Below are 22500 nucleotides of genomic sequence, written 5' to 3'. Positions count from 1 at the left end.
AATGATGTCTCGTTACCACATAAATGATGTCTCGTTCCCACACAAATGATGTCTCTTTCCCACAAAAACGATGTCACTTACCCACACAAATGATGTCTCTTTCACACACAAATGATATCTCTTTCCCACACAAATGATATATCTCTCCCACACAAATGATATCTCTTTCCCACACAAATGATATCTCTCCCCCACACAAATGATATATCTCTCCCACACAAATGATATCTCTTTCCCACACAAATGATGTCTCATCCTCACACAAATGATGTCTCTTTCCCACACAAACGATGTCACTTACCCACACAAATGATGTCTCTTTCCCACATATGTTGGTGCACTTTCCAATACACAGTGACCTCTCTTTTCCACACAGTGGCCCTCTTTTTCCCACATAAGTGGCTTCTCTTTCATCTAAAAGTGACTTACATTTTCCAAACAAGTGGCCTGTCATTCATACCCATATAAATCTTCTTTACTGCAAAATTTCTTTGTCACATCCTAGCATTCAGAATCTCCCTTCACCCAGTCATGTAACTGCCATCCAAAAATGCTAAGAAGTGTAATGAAAATTTCCCTTTGTGCTTGTAAAGGCTATCTTAAATGTACCTTATCCTCTATCCTACACTAAACATATTAAAAATATTATACTGGCACTCCTTTGGTTATGATGATGAGTGTTCCAGTTGATTTAATCACGGGAACAGCTTGCTCTTGAAGTTAATGTGCAAGTGGCCAAGCACTCCACAGACACACGTACTCTTAACATAGTTCTCAGGGAGATTCAGTGTAATACAGAATGTGACGAGGCTGGCTCTTTTGAATTACTGGTACAGGTCACTTTTGCCAGCTGAGTGGACTAGAACAATGTGAAGTAAAGTGTCTTGACTCAAAGACACAATGCGCAGCTGGGATTTGAACTCACGACCTTACATTTATGAGCCAAATACACTAACCACTCAGCCACATACCTTCACTAAAATACATACATACATACGTATGTATGTGTGTGTGTGTGTGTATGTATGTATGTATAAAACGATTTGCAATGTCATCTGCAAAAAAGACTGTCCTGAAATGAACACAAACTCAAGGAATACTAGTAGAATATTCTCATCAAAACTTCTGGCAAATGTAAACATAACAGGCCAGATATTGTTGTTTGGGACAGAGGGGTAAATATATGTACTATCATAGCGGTTAGCTGCCATGCAGATATAAATATCTCTTTGAAAATCAAAGGAAAAGAGGCTGTCTGTGGACAACTGCTTTGAAACCTCCAGCTGCTATATCCAGACAATTCATATTCATACCAATAATAATTGGAGCACTAGGTTTTGCTAGTAAATGCTTAAGGGAGAATCTGGATAAACGGGTTTTCAGGAAGAGAAATTGACCGGCTGATTCATACATTACAAGTGCAATCTGTGTTAATTACATCCCAAAGATGGGAGCCTCGTATCTTTGTTGGAAACTGGCTCCCACCTGAGTGGAAAATTTATAATAATTAAAACATAGAAGAGACATATATACATATGATGATGACAATGATGATGATGATAACATCGCCAAAGTAGTCGAACAGCTTTCACAGACTGGCTGGTTCAACAGTTAGGGATACTGAAAATGAAAAAAAAAAAAAACAAAAAAAATAACAAAAACAAAATTAAGCCCTGGAATATATAAAAGATATTCACCGTAAATATAGACCAGGCCTGGTTGTGTGGTTAAGAAGCTCACTTCACAACCATGTAGTTTTGGGTTCAGTCCCAACCAATACCTTGTGAGTGAATTTGGTAGACAGAAACTGTGTGGAAGCTCATTATAATTATTCTTTTACTTGTTTCAGTCATTTGACTGCAGCCATGCTGGAGCACTGCCTCGAAAAGATTTTTTAATCAAACAAATCAACCCCAAGACTTATTTCTTAAGCCTAGTGTCTATTCTATTGGTCTCTTGCCAAATTGCTAAGTTATGGGGATATAAACACACAAACACTGGTTGTCAAGTGATGATAGGATGACAAACAATGACTCGCACACACACACACTCTTAAATATATACATATATATATACACACACGATGGGCTACTTTCGGTTTCCGTCTGCCAAATCAACTCACAAGGCTTTGGTCAGCCAGAGACTATAGTAGAAGACACTTGCTCAAGGTGTCATGCAGTAGGACTGAACCCAGAACCATGTGGTTGGGAAGTAAGCTTCTTATTTCTGTATTGCCCACAAGGGGCTAAACACAGAGGGGACAAACAAGGACAGACAAATGGATTAAGTTGATTATATCAACCCCCGTGCGTAACTGGTGCTTATTTAATCGACACCGAAAGGATGAAAGGCAAAGTCGACCTCGGCGGAATTTGAACTCAGAACGTAATGGCAGATGAAATACCACTAAGTATTTCACCCAGCATGCTAACGTTTCTGTCAACTCACTATTTCTTACCACACAGCCACATCTGCACCTATCTATCTATCTATCTATCTATCTATTTATCTATCTGTCTGTCTGTCTATCTATCTATCTATCTATCTATCTATCTATCTATCTATCTATCTATCTATCTATCTATGTTTTTGTGTTAGTGTTTGTCCTCCCACCACTTGGCAACTGGTGTTAATTTATTTACATCCCCGTAATTAAGCAGTTTTACAAAAGAACTGATAGAATAAATATCAGATTTAAAAATAGATACTGAGATTGATCTGTTCAAATAGAACCCTTCAAGGCAGTGCCTCAGCATGGCCACTGTCCAACGACTGAATCAAATAAAAGAACATTAAAGGAAACATGAGCATTTTATATGCTGACTCTGTTGGCTAAAATATGAGCCAAAGAATTAGAACAAACAAACAAACAAAAACTGATAGTTGTGTCCAGGCATGGCTTAAGAAGTGAGGCGGCGAGCTGGCAGAAACGTTAGCATGCCAGGCGAAATTCTTAGCGGTATTTCGTCTGCCGTTACGTTCTGAGTTCAAATTCTGCTGAGGTCGACTTTGCCTTTCATCCTTTTGGGGTCGATAAATTAAGTACCAGTTACGCACTGGGGTCGATATAATCGACTTAATCCGTTTGTCTGTCCTTGTTTGTCCCCTCTATGTTTAGCCCCTTGTTGGCAATAAAGAAATAAGAACTAAACCCAACTAAAGAAGGGAGAAAACAAAAAGCAAAATAAAAAGGACCACTAATTCTTTGTGTTATTTAACCCCAGGTCAGTTCAAAATGAGCAGATCTATGATCAGATGGTTCCATTTATCTCAAGCTTTACATATCTAGGACTAAAGTATCAAATATATCCCATTTTTTAGTTGCTTGCGATAATGATAGTCGGGAGGGCATAATTTGAGAGAAATTTGGCTGCTAATTCCAGTATGTCAAATGAATGTGGGCTGTACAGGGACTCCCTCATCGGTCATTTAAGCATGAAAGATAGGTTAATAATGTGTAAAAGTACAAATCACCTGTTTGTGAAAAGCAACAACTAGTTGGTTAGGTTAATTAGACAGCTGGTGCCATAGTTACGCACTGGTTGCATCTCTTGCAACCTATTCACCATCAACAGCTCTTTCATATATTGTGTCTGCTTTCATTTCGTAGCAGATATCATCATCATCATCATCGTCATCATCATCATTTGATATCCATTCTGGCATCAGTTGGTCAATATTGGCAATAAAAATTACACTGGTACCTATTTACAGATAAGTTTCTTAGGAACTAGAAAAGGGGGAAAAGGGATACAGCTAATATAGTATTACTAATACTACCTCTTTCCAGGCGATACTCACATTCTCTCACTGTCTCTCTCTCTCTTTCTCTCACAAGTATGCATGCACACACATACACACAACACACACACACACACACACACACAAATGTTAAATTCATCATCATTGTCATCATCATCATCATCACCATAATCATTTAATGTCCATGTTCCATGCTGACAGGGTTTGGATGTTTTGACAGGGTCTGATGGACACAAGGACGTTAGGATGCCCTTCCCAATGCTAAACCACTTTACAGTGTGTACTGGGTGCTTTTTTCATGCTACCAACTCTATTGAGGTCACCATACAGCTCCACAGGCTACAAACCCCAAGTGAGGAAACAGCTTTATGTGAGTAGACGAAGGGTTAAAGTATTAGAGAAGTGGAGGTGGGGATGAGGCAGAGCAAGTTCTTGTAGAGAAGTTACTTGTATAAATGTTAAATTAAGTTGAAGAATACAAATGGAACATTTACTGATGAGAAGACTCAATACTGAAAGAAACAAAGCTTGTTATAAGATTCATAGATAGATAGGTGTAGGGGTGGCTGTGTAGTATGTAGCTTGCTTATGAATCACATGGTTCCGGGTTCAGTCCCACTGCATGGTACCTTGGGAAAGTGTCTTCTACTATAGTCTCAGGCCGACCAAAGCTTGTGAGTGGATTTGGTAGACGGAAACTGAAAGAAGCCCATCGTATATATGTATATATATATATATATATGTGTATGTGTGTGTATATGTTTGTGTGTCTGTGTTTGTCCCCACAACATCGCTTGACAACCGATGCTGGTGCGTTTACGTCCCCATAACTTAGCGGTTCTGCAAAAGAGACCAATAAAATAAGTACTAGGCTTACAAAGAATAAGTCCTGGAGTCGATTTGCTCGACTAAAGGCAGTGCTCCAGCATGGCCACAGTCAAATGACTGAAACAAGTAAAAGAGAGTAAAAGAGTAAATTGGAACTCTCAACTTTTGCCTGCTAGCTAATTTAATCTCTCTTCTCTCATTTACATAAACATACATAAAACATCTGAAGAAAGGTTTTGAGCATATCAATGGAAATTTATGCATGGTTACATTGTATGAAAGCTTTATGTTAATAACCAGAGTAGCCTGTCTTGGACCAAGAACTGCTATTTTAGTTCTCACTTTGAAGAGAAATCTTTTACAATCCTGGAACAGGAAATAAGATAAAATACCTAACGTACAAAAGGGAAAGAAATACAGGTTGGACAATTGATGCTGACTATAGAATTAACATCAAAGATGTTACCCACATCATAAGAAGCTGCCTGGAAATACCCTTTTGGTATTTGCTTTTGAAGAATGATGTATAGTCCAAAACATTACACAAAGCAATTAGTAGAAAGGATAGTTCTGAAGACTGACATATAATAAGAAGCTGCAATGATATGGAAAGTGTTCTCAACCATAATATTAAAAAATGCTGGTGGAATGATCTTGTAACAAAAACCCTCTGTAAAATGTTAACACAGCAGACCAGACATAGTGATTGAGGACAGGGAAAAGAAATTGTATACAATAAGCCTGTGCCGTTGGCATGTAAAAAGCACCATTTGAATGTGGCCGATGCCAGTGCTGCATTACTGGCTCCCATGTCAGTGGCATGTAAAAAGTGGTTGGCATTAGGAAGGGCATCCCGCTGTAGGAACATTGCCAGATCAGACTGGAGCCTGGTGCAGCCTCCTGGCTTGCCAGTCCCCAGTCAGACCATCCGACTCATGCCAGCATGGAAAATGGACGTTAAATGATGATGATGATGATGATGATATGATGAATAGAAATCTGTAGTTCAGTGCACATTAACATAACAGGTGCAGGCATGGCTGTGTGGTTAAGAAGCTTGCTTTGCAACCATATGGTTTTGGGTTCAGTCCTTCTGTCCATCATCTTAGGCAAGTGTCTTCTACTCTAGCTCTGGGTCAGCTAACGCATCGTGAGTGAAGTTGGCAGATGGAAACTGTGTGGAATCCTGTTGTACACACAGACACACACACACACACACACACATCTGTCTGTCTATCTCTCTACATACATACACAAACATATATGTATATACCTTAAATGATATTTATCTTTTGCGGATGGAGTACTTTTTTGTTGATCTCACCAATAATAAAATGCTACACTGGTACACTATATATATATATATATCCCTGTTTCTCTCCTTGTTTCTTTCTGTGGAAGAGCATAGGCTTGAAACGTAAAAGACTCTTTCAATTCCTGAGTGTTATACTAATAAATCTGTTTGTTTTCTACACCACCTGTCTTGTGCCTAGAGTAGAAAAGATTATTTATTCACCATTACACATTTCATTTGCTAATTTATACATGTGTGTGTGTGTGCAATGTGTTTCTTCCAGTTTCCATCTACCAAATCCTCTGACAAGGCTTTGGTCAGCCTAGGGCTAAAGGGGGAGCACTTGCCCAAGGTGCCCTACAGTAGGAATCGAACCTGGGACTACATGGTTATGAAGCAATCTTCTTGATAACACCGCCATGCCTGTTTACATAAAATCCTTTTCCTGTCCATCTCATGAAAAAAAGGGGGCAAAACCAGCTTACAAATTCAAGGAATTATGAACAAGTTAAGCTTAATTAAATTATAAATTTCCACTGTTAATAAATTTCCACTGAGCCTTGTAGAATTTTACATTGAATAAGATTAGAATGATCTGTGTGATGTACTGAGTTATGATCTCCTTTTGAGCATACATTGTTGATTATACTGTGTTGTGTTGACAGAAGAATCTAGGTATCACCTTCACATTTTGGATGAATTCCTCATTATTTCTGAAGCAGAAATCTAAAGTGCTATTGTCTCTGGTTCTATAAAAGGGGTATTTGTTCTAGGAACAACATGTTGGTGAAGTCAAGCAAAATCTCTACTTGAATTCCTGAGAGAATATGGCTCTCTGACTATTTCATGGCAAGAAGAATAAACAAATGTGCTGGTACATTAATTCAATTTAGTCAATTCTCTTAATCTGAGAGTCCTTAAATGTGAGGATGCCACCTGAAATGCAGCTTCCTTTCTTGTGCACAACACTTAATTTCTCCTTTACCAAGTTTATATCATCGTCGCCATCATCATTATCTTCCATCATCATCATCATCATTTAACATCCACTTTTCCATTGCTTGCATGGGTCAGACTAAATTTTATTGTGACACTTTTTCTCTATGGCTTGATGCTCTTCCTGTCATTAACCTTCATCCGTTTCCAAGGAAACTGATACTTCCTGTGACCAGATGACTGGAAACAAACAACACCATTTGCATGATGGTGATGCTTATTTTGAACCATCACGTTATGACAAAACAAGGGTACATTTACATGTAAATACATACACACACACATACAAATACATACGTACACATGCATACATAAACGCACACACACATACATACGTATGAGAGAGAGAGAGAGAGAGAGATAATATATATCATCATTTAATGTTCATTTTCCACTCTGGTATTGGTGGTTGGATGGCTTGACAAGTGCTGTTAAACTGGAGGTCTTCACCAGTCTCCCGTTGTCCACTTTGGCATGGTTTCTATGGCTGGATACCTTTCTTAATGCCAACCACTTTACTGAGTGTACTGGGTGCTTTTTATATAAGCAACAAGCAACATATAATGTTTGACAGATGCACAATAGAAAAGTGCATCTTTTGATGCAAGTCTGATAAATAATATTTAAAACTGCAAATATTATATAACTTTCCACATGGGACTTATGTGTCCAATGGCATTGCAAACAGAGAGGTACCAAAATAGTTATATCAGTAGCAGTTCCTCCTGTTCTCCTAAGCACGATGGATAGCAAGTTGATGCCACTCACTTCTGTGAGCTGCAGTTTTCTCTCCACCCACCCATGCGATATTAGCCTTTCTCATGTTAGTTGTGAGTATTCTGCACTGTGTACTTTTTGGGCTAACCTTTTCTTTTTCCCTCTGGTGGTGTTCATTTGAAAGCTGTTCTTGTCACCAAAGTGTATGACCTAATACTTTCAATCTCCATTCCATGATGATTTTGCTAAGTGATCTTGTGTTAACACTGTTGTTGAGATCCAGAGCAAATCATAGAAGGTCCTCAATTCACTTATGGTAAACAACTTCCAGGTCAGATTCCAAAATGGCAGGAATGCTGGGGCTGATGTATTATTGCACATGGTGAAAGAGATGATGTTAAAACTTAGGTAAATAAGTTATTTCTTTTATTAAACTCAACTAGTCCAGAAACCTTTTGATACCACCTTGTATACATATATATATATATTAACATCTAATATATATATATATATTAACATCTTCATTGGCTACATGGTTTTGCCAGTATGTTCTCAGAAGCCTTCTGTGTTATCTTTGATGGGAAACATCTAGTTTTCTACATATTTTCATGGTGCTTTTCCATGTCTCTCTAGCATAGAGAACTGTTGGTAGAACTATGCTAATATTGAACTGGATCTTTGTGTGTAAGCTAACAATGTTGGAGGATCAGATAGTGCACATTCTCTGGAATATGGCTGTGGACTTGCCAATTCCATGGTTGATGTTAGCTAGAATATTTCCACTGTTACTCATGACACTACTCAGATAGGTGAATCTGTCACCGATCTCAGTAGTTTGTTGATTGATCTTTGATAGTTGTTATTTTGGTCTTCTCAAGGAAACAATTGTAACTGGTCATCGAAGATGAGCTAAACTCTTTCTTTGTCTTCCTATCAGAATTATAATTTTACTCATTGCTTAAAGTACACACTGGATTTACAAGTGTGACATCTGGATCTTCTGCACCAGCAAAATTTTGATCTTCCTTGCACATTCAATTCAAAAATATAGATAGCCTTGCACATTCAATTAAAAAAATATAGATAGGCATAGGAGTGGCTATGTGGTAAGAAGCTATAGGCATAGGAGTGGCTGTGTGGAAAGTAGTTTGCTTATGAACCACATGGTTCCGAGTTCAGTCCCACTGCATGGCACCTTGGGCAAGTGTCTTCTACTATAGCCTCGGCCCAACCAAAGCCTTGTGAGTGGATTTGGTAGACGGAAACTGAAAGAAGCCCGTTGTATATATGTATGTGTGTGTATCTGTTTGTGTGTTGATGTTTGTTCCCCCAACATCGCTTGACAACCGATGCTGGAGTGTTTACGTCCCCGTAACTTAGCGGTTTGGCAAAAGAGACCGATAGAATAAGTACTAGGCTTACAAAGAATAAGTACCGGTGTCGATTTGCTTAACTAAAGGCGATGCTCCAGCATGGCTACAGTCAAATAACTGAAACAAGTAAAAGAGCCTCATTCTTAGATTGAGCACTGCATTGGAAATACTCTGACTTTCAACCCTTTCAGGACCAATGCAATATACAAGAGAGAAGACTGCATTGGTTTGGTCATGTGATGTGGATGGATGCTGACAGCTCCATAAAAAAGTGCCAATCTCTCAAAGTAGATGGAACTTGTGGAAGTGGGAGACCCAGGAAGACATAGGATGAAGTACTGAAGCATGGCCTCAGGATATTGGACCTTTCAGATGATATGACAAAGAACCAAGATGCCTGGCACCTTACTATGCTCATGAAGACCTGTACTTTACAGCAGAAGTGTTATGGCCACTGCCCCTCGTGAAAGGGGTTAACCTGCAGGATTCTGGTGCCAGTGCCGTGTAAGAAACACTCATGCCAATGTCACTTATAAGCACTTGTGCAATGCCATGTGCAAGCATGCAACACACTCTGTAAACAGGTTGGCATTAGGAGGGCTATCCAGATGTAGGGACCATGCCAAATCAGACTGGAGCCTAGTGCAGCTCTCCAGCTCCCAGCTTCCCAGCTCTGGTCAAAATGTCCAACCCAGGCCAGCATGGACAATGGACATTCAATGGTGATAATTATGATGATGATGTGTGTCTGTATGTGTAGGCGTAGGAGTGGCTGTGCGGTAAGTAGCTTGCTTACCAACCACATGGTTCTGGGTTCAGTCCCACTGCGTGGAACCTTGGGCAAGTGTCTTCTACTATAGCCTCGGGCCGACCAAAGCCTTGTGAGTGGATTTGGCAGGTGGAAACTGAAAGAAACCTGTCATGTGTGTATATATGTGTGTGTGTATATGTTTGTGTGTCTGTGTTTGTTCCCCCCAACATCGCTTGACAACCGATGCTGTGTGTTTATGTCCCCATAACTTAGCAGTTTGGCAAAAGAGACCGATGGAATAAGTACTAGGCTTACAAAGAATAAGTCCCGGAATCGATTTGCTTGATTAAAGGCGGTGCTCCAGCATGGCCGCAGTCAAATGACTAAAACAAGTAAAAAAGTAAAGAGAAAGAGTATTGTTGATGTATATAGTAGCAGAACTACTCCATTCCCTGCCACAAAGAAGAAAAAAAAAGAAAAACTGGTGTTTTCAAACAGAAATATCTTATGTGATATTTGTTCCACCCAAATTACATCCACTGAGTTCCTTGTCATGCTTATTTTTATATATAAGAGTGGTGAACCAGTGATTGACTTGCCGGAAACCTGTAACCAACAACACTTACTGTTCAGAAAAATGTTGATATAAAATACGTAAAGAAAACTCCAGCATCCACTCTCACCTACACTACTACAAGTAAAAAAACTCGGCTATTTGATATGTGCATATATATGTATGTATGTGCATATATATCTATATATATATATATATATATATATATATATATATATTATATATATATATATATGTATTATATATATATATATATATATATATAATATTATATATATATATATATATATATTATATATATAAGTATATATAGATATATATGTATGTACATGTATGTACATATATATATATGTATATGCATATATATATATATATATATATATATATGCATATTACCCACACACAAACATATATATATAGTGATGTCATACATAAATCCAAAGGGATACGCACATATATACGTATACATACGTATATTATATATATTATATATATATATATATATATATGTTTATACATATATTATTTGTATACATATATATACATAATATATGCTATATACCTATTATGCGTATATGTCTGTATGTATCAAACATATATATATATTATATATATATATATATATATATATCTATATACATACATATATACACATATCATATAAATATATATATACAAAACACATTACACACACACACACACACACACACACAAGAAATCAACAACAAAGAAAAAAAAAAAAACTTAAACCAAATCTGATAGAAAACAGTCTGAAATATCTGCCAAAATAAATGAGAGAATTGACAGCTTTGAGAAATACGTTTCAACATTTTTCAAACTATTAGTCTTCCTCAGAAGATTTATTCCTGACATATTTTGAATGTGTGTGTAATCAGGGCAGGTGGGAATTGGTTTGGGATGGGCTTGGAGTGAACTTCTGCCTTGCAGAGACAGTTTTGTTCTGAGACACAAGGAAGATTTCTTTTCTCAACGCTATATTTCTTTTGCTTTCTTTTTTTCTGGTTCCAGGCTTTCCCTATCTCTCCTTTCTTCATTCTTTTCTTTCAGTTTCACATTGTTTAATGTGTGTATGTGTATTTATATAAAATAATATATCTATGTCTATAGGTGTGTCTACGATAGTCTATATATGATATATATATATTATAATATATATATATTATATTATATATATATATGTACATACATATGTATATATATATATGTACAATCAAAATAAGCAACAAGGATATCCAGAGGTAATGCAGTACGATCGTTTCACGCAACTCCATTTAATTGAACAATGCAACCATTACATCAATTTAAATGCAGAGCAATCCTCAGCTGCACAAAGACATAGAATTTAATTAAATTAAAACAGATGGACACATTAGTATAATTTTACCTAAAATCTCTAAGATGTTAAGGAGATAGACTTAGAACATTGTTGCCCTTCCTTCTGCTTAGAAGCTACTAAGTTATCAGGGTCGATAAATTAAATAACAGTTATGCACTGGGGTCGATGTAATCGACTTAATCCCTTTGTCTGTCCTTGTTTGTCCCCTCTATGTTTAGCCCCTTGTGGGCAGTAAAGAAATAAGACTCTAGTAGAAGGTACTTGCCCAAAATGCCAAGCAATGAGAATGAACCCGAAACCACATGATTGTGAAGAGAATTTCTTAACCATACACTCTTGGAATATTCCTTTTATAAAGAATTCTCTCGCTAGAAATAATCTTCTATAAATTCTCTTTTAAGGATGTATGCATACTTTTTCACAATCCTTCAATAACTGAAGCTGAGGTTGCAGGTGCACTTTCCAAATCACTCATTCCAGAAACTGCAAGTAGGGAAATAGAATCAGGAAAAATTTTAGCAACCAAGTCATTCTGCAACAAGGTTCTACAGGGGTTATCTTCTCTAGTTCTGACAACATAACTCTTTTAATTAAATTATGTTCAACACATCCTAACATTTCCTTCTATCACCAATCCACTTATCTGTCTGCACCACATTGGGTACACAATGGTCTTGGAAAAATTGCTTTAAAAAATAACTGCCTGTGTGAAGCTTCTATATAATATGAAGTTATGCAACATGTCGATGTTCTCTGCCATAAGAGTGTTTTCATTCTTGGCTAAACTATTTTTCTGCTCTATGACAAACTAGTCTGGTATGTCACTTTTACTCTTCCATAGTTTTTCTAAACATGCACTTGATTGGCATTTAATAGATTGATGAAATTTTCTCTCACAGCATCTGACTATTCACTTCACTGTGCTTTCTCATTATGTAACTCTGCCATGCTTTATGCATGTATGTATATATGAATGTGTGTACGTTGTATTATATACATTTATTTTTGTACAAACGTGTATATATATATATCTCTGTGTAGGTGTGAGTGCCTCTATGCATACCTACATACATACATACATATGTTACATTGTGTGTGTGTGTGTGTATATATATATATGTATTCATGTATATATGTATATAGGTGCATTTAGAAATATATGTATGTGTGTATATATATATATATATGCATGTGCATATACATATATCATATCATCATCGTTTAATGTCTGTTTTCCATGCTAGCATGGGTTGGACGGTTCAGCTGGGGTCTGGGAAGCCAGGAGGCTGCACCAGGCATATGTTTGTGTATATATATATATGTATGTATATTTGTATTTATATGTGCATGTTTGTATATATCTTTGCATGTGTGTTGTATATATATATATGTGTTTGTGTGTGTGTATCCATCTTCAACATTAACAGCCTAACATCCTCAGAACAGCCAAAACTGCACAAAGAATGAGCTTCCTCTTCAGCACCAGAAAAATACTTTAGCATGTCTCTCTACCATGTTTTACCCTTTTCTCTTTGTTTAAAATTTATCAACTTATTAATATTCTTGTCTCCTTTTTTTTTTTTTTTTTAATTTTTATTTACAATTTTGTCTTTTTCTAGTGTCCTTGCTGGATATAATGGAACTATATTTGCATACGGACAGGTATTATTCTTTTACATATTATCTCTTTCAGTTCTTGGCTTCTTGAAATTCTTTGACTTGGGTAGAGTAGACATATATAGTGGAATCAATAATGATACACTCATATTATTGTTATTTGCTTCTTTACAATTCATCTAATGGTTGTGTGTTAAAGAAATTTGGTTTGCAGATACAACATTTCACTTTACTCCCATTGTACCCCACCATGGGCAAGTGTCTTCTTCCACCATCTTGGATACTCTTTTACTCTTTTTCACTCTTTAACTTGTTTCAGTCATTTCACTGTGGCCATGCTGGAGCACCGCCTTTAGTCAAGCAAATCGACCCCTGGACTTAAAGCCTAGTACTTATTCTATCGGTCTCTTTTGCTGAACCGCTAAGTTATGGGGACGTAAACACACCAGCATCGGTTGTCAAGTGATGTTGGGGAGACAAACACAGGTACACAAACATACACACACACACACATACACACACACACACACACACACATATATATATATGTATATATACATACATATATACGAGGGGTGTGTTTCAGTTTCTGTCGACCAAATCCACTCACAAGGCTTTGGTCGGCTCAAGGCTATAGTAGAAGACACTCTCCCTAGGTGCCATGCAGTGGGACTGAACCTGGAACCATGTAGTTGGTAAGCAAGCTACTTACCACACAGCCACTCCTACGCCCTACGATGTGGAATTTGGGAGACTAAAACTGCAGAAAACCTTCATATGTGTGTGTGTGTGTAGCTTTCTCTGGCACATAAAAAGGACCCACTACATTTTTGGAGTGGTTGGCATTAGGGAGGGTATCCAGCTGTAGAAACCATGTCAAATCAGGTTGGAACCTTGTGCAGCTCCTCAGCTTACAAGTTTTCAGTGAAATCATCTAACCCATGCCAGCATGAAAAGCAGATGTTAAATGATGATGACGATGATATATGTATATAAGAGAAAGTATAAATAATGGTCATTGCCGTAAATCCTCGAGTATAGTCGGCCCTTGAGTATAATACGCAGGGGATTTTTAGGGAGCTGCACCTCTGAAAAACCTAAACCTTGTGTATAATACGCACCCCTTCTCTAACTTGAGTAGTGCATAATTAAGCCAGCAGCACCTAGTCGAACAAACACTTCTGTGCATGCATAATACAATAATGGTGATGTTCTTAACTGTTATATGGGAATGTAAATATGTTTGTAAATTGTTTTTGTTTCATGTTATTCTGTGTTCTTAATACTTTTATTTTAATAACTGTTGCTTACTGCAAGTTATGGATGATTCTTTTATGACTTCATTGCTTTCAGGTTTAGCTTAAGGTATTTTTGCACCCAACATCAGAAAATGCGTTTGAATAAATATTGCCGGACAGCAAATAAAGACTCGGACATTGCTTAGAATATATTTTTCATTTTTAACCTCGTATATAGTACACACTAGGGATTTTGACCTTTAGATTTTGGGAAAAAAATGTGGATTATACTCGAGGATTTACAGTATATATTTTCCTTTATCTCTTATTATAAAAGGCAGATTTTATCTGCCTCCCTTTGGGAGTTATACAAATCTACAATATAGGATTTCTTCAATTACAATTTACCTAGCATTTTTAAGAGTACAATGCATCGCGTCATGCCAGGTCCAGTTTTTAAAATTAAACTCCAATTAAGCAAAATTACAGAAAACTCACATTCTGGTGTGTGTGTCAAATGCTTTTCTTAGTCTGGTTTACACCACACGCAAACGCACACACACAGTGGGCAACGAATAAAATGAAAGTAATTCACTTACTGTAGTGAGTGATTCTTTCACTCTGCCTCCCACTCCTCTTTCCACACATAGACACGCAAATATATAAATAAAATTGTAAGCTAACGTGCGTGTTGTGTGTGTGTGTGTGTGCGCGTGTGTGTGTGTGTGAGGTTGCGTGTGTGTGTGTGTGTGTGTGCGTGTGCGTGAGTGTGTGACAGGAAAGTTTTTTACGATGAATATAACACCTATATCCAAGTAGCAGAAAGATAAGACAGTAAGGTGTGATTTGAGGGAGATTTGGCTGCTATTTCTACCATGTCTAGCTGCCATGTAGGGGTCTCCCTCATAGGCTCATACATACATATATACATAGATAAGACAGTAAGGTGTGATTTGGGGGAAATTTGGCTGCTATTTCTACCAGGTCTAGCTACCATGTAGAGGTCCCCCTCATTGGCTCATATATATATTAATATACATAAGACAGTAAGGTGTGATTGGGGAGATTTGGCTGCTGTTTCTACCAGGTCTGTTAGGCCTTCTCATGTAAACTCAAGCTGTCTCATGCCTTGAACATAAGACCAAAGCAGAGAATGTATTCTTTTATTCTTCTGCTTTTTCCAGCCATTGGTCTGGGCCATGCTGGGGCAATGCCTTGAAGAATTGTAGTTTAATGAATCAACTCCAGTTTTATTTTTGTAAGCATTGTACTTATTCTATCTGTTTCCTTTGTCAAACCACTAGGTGACAGGGATGTAAACAAACCAACATTCGTTGTCAAGCAGTGGTGGAGGACAAGCACAGACACGCACACACACACACATACATGCATACACATATACACACATACATACATACATACAACATATATAATATATGTGTGTATATAATATTGCAGCGTGGAAGGTGTTTGTAAGCCATTAAGAAACACACAAAAACCGTTACATTCACTTCAACATTTAAATTTAATTTGCCAAAATTTTCGCGCTTTGAGACCGCGACCTGGTTCACTGACAAAAATATCGTGCTAACAGGTCGCGGTCTCAAAGCGACGAAAATATTTGGACAAATTAAATTAAATGTTGAGTGAATCTAACGGTTTTTGTGTGTTTCTTAAATGGCTTATAAACACCTTCAACGCTGCAACTGTTTTCGTTCCAGCACACGATCTCAGATCAAGTCACTTGCTATGCAAGTACATCTCTGTAACTATATATATATTTATATATATATATATTATATATATATGTATATTGGTAAAAACAGTAAGATAACAAAAGAAAGAAAGAGACCTCAATATTATGTAAATAGAGGAATCATCATCATCATCATCATCATTATCATCGTTAACGTCGTTCTCCATGCTAGCATGGGTTGGACGGTTCGACCGGGGTTCTGGGAAGCCAGAAGGCTGCACCAGGCTCCAGTCTAATCTGGCAATGTTTCTACAGCTGGATGCCCTTCCTAACGCCAACCACTCCGTGAGTGTAGTGGGTGCTTTTTACGTGCACCTGCACAGGTGCCAGGCGAGGCTGGCAACGGCCACAGTCAGATTGGTGTATTTTTATGTGCCACCGGCACGGAAGCCAGTCGAGGCGGTGCTGGCATCGGCCATGAGTCGGATAGTGCTTTTTATGTACCACCAGACCGGGTCCTGGCTGGTTCAATTGATTATATATAAAAGTGAGGTTGTGTGTCTGTCTCTACGATTAGATTTAACTACTCCACATTTTGTGGTGCAGTTTAACCAAAACCGGGTATCTTATAGTCGTGATTCATATCGAGACCGTCTGGGTATTAGCGCGCGTCTACGATGAGTCTACGATTAAAAAAAAAATTACCATCATTTTTCCCATTTTTAATCCATTTTTGACATATATAAGGGAAGTAACTCTCTAAAAATTATTATTAAATCTCAGAACGTAAAAAGCTACAGTAACACCCCTCCCCCTTTGTGGTTAGCCATATTGAGATGGCTATTATACTTTACATCTCTAAAAATGCTTATATAATTATTTCCCTTACAAACCCGAGCAACGCTGGGCGATACTGCTAGTTAGAATATATTTGGCTTACAGCTGTTTCCAGTAGTCATTACAGGTACATTACTGATAGGTTTATTCAGCTAGACTATAGATCAGTTGATCAATAGACCAAATGAATAAACCTATTAGTAACATATTTATGTGAAAAATAAACTGTTTGTCTGGAGCCTAGCCATTGGTTTACAATATAGAATTGTAATGAACAATATCTTTGAACCCTACCATAGGAATACTTCGAGTCCTTCACTAATCTAAACAATCCTGTTAGCCTGGTGTGCCAACAGAGTGCTTACGAAGTAGTTTGCCCAGATTGATAATCTCTCACAATTAGCTCTGTTTTATATAAAAGTCACTTATCCAAGGTGCTACACAGTGGGACCGAACCCAGTACCATGTGGTTGAGAAGCAAGTTTCTTACCACACAGCCATATATATATATATATATATATATGGCTGTGTGGTAAGAAACTGGCACCTTGGACAAGTGTCTTTTATTATAGCTTTGGGCTGATGAGAGCCTTATGAGTGGATTTAGTAGATGGAAACTGAAAGAAGCCCGTCGTTATGTGTGTGTGTGTCTGTGTTTATCCTCTCCCATCGCTTGACAGCTGATGTTGATGTGTTTACATCCCTGTAACTTAGCGGTTCGGTAAAAATAGTCCGATAGAATAAGTGCTAGGCTTACAATGAATAAGTCCTGGAGTCAATTTGTTTGACTAAAGTTGGTGCTCCAGCATGGCTGCATTCAAATGACTGAAACAAGTAAAAAATACATCTCTCTATCTATCTGTCTGTCTGTCCGTCCTTTTACTTGTTTCAGTCATTTGACTGTTGCTATGCTGGAGCACCATCTTGAAGGGTTTTAGTTGAAGAAATTTACCCCAGGACTTATTTTTTAAGCCTAATACTTATTCTACCAGTCTCTTTTGCTGAACTGCTAAGTTACAGGGGATGTAAACACATTAACACTGGTTGTCGAGCAGTGATGGGGAGATAAGCACAGACAAAAAGACACACACACACACATAGATACATACATACATACATGCACAAACACACACACACACACACACACACACACAACACACACACATATATATATGTAAATATATAGATATATATATGATAGGCTTCTTTCAGTTTCAGTCTATCAAATCCACTCACAAGGCTTTGGTAGGCCCGAGGCGGCTATAGTAGAAGACATTTGCTTATGGTGTCATGCAGTGGAACTGAGCCCAGTGCCATGCGGTCGGTAAGCAGGCTTCTTACCACACAGCCATGCCTGTTCCTTTACACACACACATACACACACATGCACATGAAACAATTATAAAGAATACGGAGATTGATGTCTCAAATTTTTCTTTTAATTTAACAGCTAATTATACAGCATATTTTGTTAGTCAACTAAATGTGCTGTATAATTAACTGCTAACTTAATATGCTATATAATTAACTGTCAAATTAAAAGCAAAAATGGAAGATTTACTAGTCTCCATATTCTTTGTAAGTGTGTTTGGATTTACACTCCCAAAAATATGTGAACCTGATTTTACCCATCAGAAGAATTACAGTGAGATTGCTTATCCTAAGTAATCCTCGGTGCTTCTTACTACTTGATGTGGTTAGCCATGACCTGGACTGTATTTGAGCGCCCTTATGGTACCCACTTGGATAATTTATCCCTTTATACTTGTCACATTGTATGTGTGTGTGTTTGTGTGTATATACATATATATGCTTGTATGCATGTATACGTATGTGTGTATATAGAAAGGATCTTCAGACATTGGTGAAAGGATCTTCAGACACTGGACCTCACGGAGGGGATGACAAGGGACCAAGTCCTCTGGTGATTTGCTGTGCTTGAAAAGACATGTTAAGCTAAGTAAAATTGTGGTTGTCCTTGCATATAGGCATATCCCCTATGTCTTGCTTCAGCTGAGCAATCCTAACCTTGCAGGCTTGTGGGTGCAGGTGCCACATAAAAAGCATCTGTGCCGGTGCCACATAAACGCACCCATGCCAATGCTGTGTAAAAGCACCCAGTACACTCTGTTAAGTGGTTGGTATTAGGAAGTGCATCCAGCCATATAAACCGTGCCAGAACAGACATGGAACTCGGACAGCTCTTCAGCTGTCCAGGTCCTGTCAAACCATCCAACCCATGCCAGCATGGAAAAATGGATGGTAAGTGATGATGATGATATATGTATCTATGTATATGTATGTGTATGTATATGTTCTGTACGATGCTAACACTAATGTACCCATTGTCTTTTATGTGGATGGTGTATTTGTATTACTTAACTTCTAAAGGATTCTATTTATTATTTACTATAACAAATATACAATACCATCATCATCATCATCATCATTGTTTAACATCCGTTTTCCATGCTAAGATGGGTTGGACGGTTCGACTGGGGTCTGGGAAACCAGTAGGCTGCGCCAGGCTCCAGTCTGATCTGGCAGTGTTTCTATAGTTGGATGCCCTTCCTAATGCCAACCACTCTGTGAGTGTAGTGGGTGCTTTTTATGTGCCACCGGCACAGGGGCCAGAGGAGGCTGGCAACATTCATGATCGCTTGGTGCTCTTTACGTGCCACTGGCATGGATGCCAGTCTAGGCGGCGCTGGCATTGGCCACGTTCAGATGGTATTTTTTACATGCCACAGGCATGGGTGTCACAACTACAATTTCCATTTGATTTTTATTTTGATGTTGATGTACTTGACTCAATAGGTCTCCTCAAGCACAGCAGGCCGTCCTGCAAGCCATGAACTCACTTCAGTTGTCGTGTCTTCGCAGTCACAGCATATCTCCAGAGGTCTTGGTCTTTCGTCATTGCCTCTGTGAGGCCCAACATTCGAAGGTCATGATTGACACATTTACTAATTCTTTTATCACTACATTGACTAGTATGGTGAAGATTGTCCTTTGCTGACAAGGTCTGAATAAGATGAAAACCTGTTTAGAATTGCCTCTCATGTTAGCTGAAAAAGTAAAAATGATATTAACCATTAAGTAAAGTTTTTTACACTGCTTAGTTATTTCGTATTAAATATGTTAACACTAACTTAATTATTATCATTATTATCATTCATCATATAGCCACTTTAAATAATTTGATCACTAAATACATTTTTGTTAATAAGTATAAAGTGTGATGAAATTGTGAAGAATAATGAATTAAATAGCTAACTAAAAACAATTATGTGGTGAGAAAAAAAATGAATAGGCAATGACTGTTCCATTCTTATTATGATCTCTTTAGCAAAACATCTACTTGTCACTACATATCAAAGAAATGATAAAAAAATCATTAAGTAAATGTATAAAATCGTATAAGGGGTGGTTAATAAAAACTAAAATTACTTAGAAGGTAAAGTATGATGAAGTCTGTGTTTTGCTGATAAGGTCATTATAAGACTGAAATGTCTGAAGTTGTCTCCCATTCCAGCCATTGAATAATTATTTCTAGTCAGCATTTTAATTCTCTATGCATTAAATATACTAACACAGACTTAACATGTGTTTAAGTTTGTGCTACCACTTTTAGTATAGTGATAATTAAGTACTTATAAATAATTATGTATTGGAGATTAATATCAATTTAACTATTTTGGCCAAATATAAAAGACAACTCTGAACATATTTCAGTATTATTAGATCTCCTCAGCAAAGCATAGACTTCACTAAACTTCCCAAAGTAGTGATAAGAGAGCCACTATTTCGATGTACACGGCTGTCTGAGAATAGGTATGAAAAACTATCATCCTCATCACCATTATCATCATCATCATCATCGTCGTTGTCGTTGTTGTTGTTGCCATCATCATTTAAATGCTTGCATGGCTCAAATGGAATATGCTGAGGCAGACTTTCTATGGCTGGATGCTCTTCCCGCTGACAACCTTCACCTGTTTCCAAGCAAGATAATGTTTCTGCATTGCCAGACGTAGGCTGGAAATTAACAACATCACTTGTATGACAGGGATGTTCGTTTACAACTATCGCATGTTGTCCTTACAAAGATACACACACACACATGCATACACATATGCATATGTATATATATATGTGTAATTCTTTCAGTTTCTGTCTACAAAATCCACTCACAAGGCCTTGGTCAGGGCCTGGGGTTGTTATCAAAATAATGAAATAATATTAATCATAGAGCTTAACGCTGTCTTTTCCTCACTGCATAAATGTATATAATTAGATATTTAACACTTAATTCATTAATTATATTAATTATAATTAACTATTGCATCTTATGCGGATGGTTTCTGTTAGTAATTAACCTCAATGATTGGTCTCCTTTCATTTTTTTAGCTGTACTTTGTCAACCGTTTTGACCATTTTTGCTTCCTTTCACACTGAAATAATAAATACCTGGCTGGTGGAGCTTTAAAATTCTAAGATTAATTATTGTCATTCGTTAATATTAAGACAAATGAATCCTTCAAACACTGAGTTTTTGAATTTGCCTGTGCTATATTCATGGAACTAATTCTTTTGAATTCTTCCAATCTCTCTCTAGGCCCTGTTTTCAATGATAGTTAAGCCTCATAACGTAAAGCGAGGACATGAAAGACGACGTTGTAAGAGGTGTCAATGATCTTCAACAATTCCACACAATTGGGATTAAATTCTATTGAAATAATTTTCAAAGCAATATAGAAAATAATTTGTGTTGTCCAGGGTAGGGAATTACGGCACCTTAACTCATAAATTTGAATCCTGTTATTGATACTTCACTGCATCCCTAGGCAAAGGATATTGTCTTGTTGTATTCTAACATGCGGGAGCTAGGCACCACTCCAGTTGGTAAAATGTGTTGTTTCAGACCAAGGTTTAGTTATGCTGCATTTCTATAGAAGTTTATATGAAATTCTAAATATACTTAATCACTCCGATATATGCCTTACAGGAAATAGATTTAAAAGTGTTTTAAAATGTGTAAAAAATTATATTGCAAAATATTGTAAAATACTTTGTTATCATATATATGTGTGTCCCCGTATGTATATATATATATATATATATAGTATATTGATATATGGTATGTTTACTGAAAGCTGAAAACTTAGATTTTTTTCTCTGATTCTCCCTCTCTCTTTTTGAGTCACACACACACACACACACACACATTCCATGTTGGTGGATTTGGACAGTTGGACAGGATGTGAGGAGCTGCAGAACTGTATCAAGGTTAAATGTTAATGTCAAGCTCTGATGTCATGGCGTATATATATATATATATATATACATATATATAACTATATGAATGTATATTGTAATGTGGTGATTGACAATTTAAAGTTATTCCCAGCATATGGCCATAGAAATCTTTTTTCTTTTGCCCTTGTTTATATTGTTTAT

At 37.2% G+C, this 22500-nt stretch overlaps 1 protein-coding gene across 3 annotated transcripts in view; it reads left to right on the top strand.

Annotated features, from left to right (window-relative positions):
- The window catches only part of LOC115209440 (kinesin-like protein KIF6), a 301512-nt gene that overhangs the window by 25104 nt on the left and 253908 nt on the right, over positions 1-22500 (top strand). For all 3 annotated transcript variants that reach the window (XM_036500945.1, XM_036500944.1, XM_036500946.1), the window contains exon 4: positions 13272-13314. In XM_036500945.1, coding sequence (XP_036356838.1) covers positions 13272-13314 — 43 coding nt within the window. The remainder of the gene's footprint in view (positions 1-13271; positions 13315-22500) is intronic.

The sequence above is a fragment of the Octopus sinensis genome, linkage group LG3 (assembly GCF_006345805.1).
Source record: "Octopus sinensis linkage group LG3, ASM634580v1, whole genome shotgun sequence".
NCBI lineage: Eukaryota > Metazoa > Mollusca > Cephalopoda > Octopoda > Octopodidae > Octopus > Octopus sinensis.
This window is presented reverse-complemented; position numbering and strand designations above follow the sequence as displayed.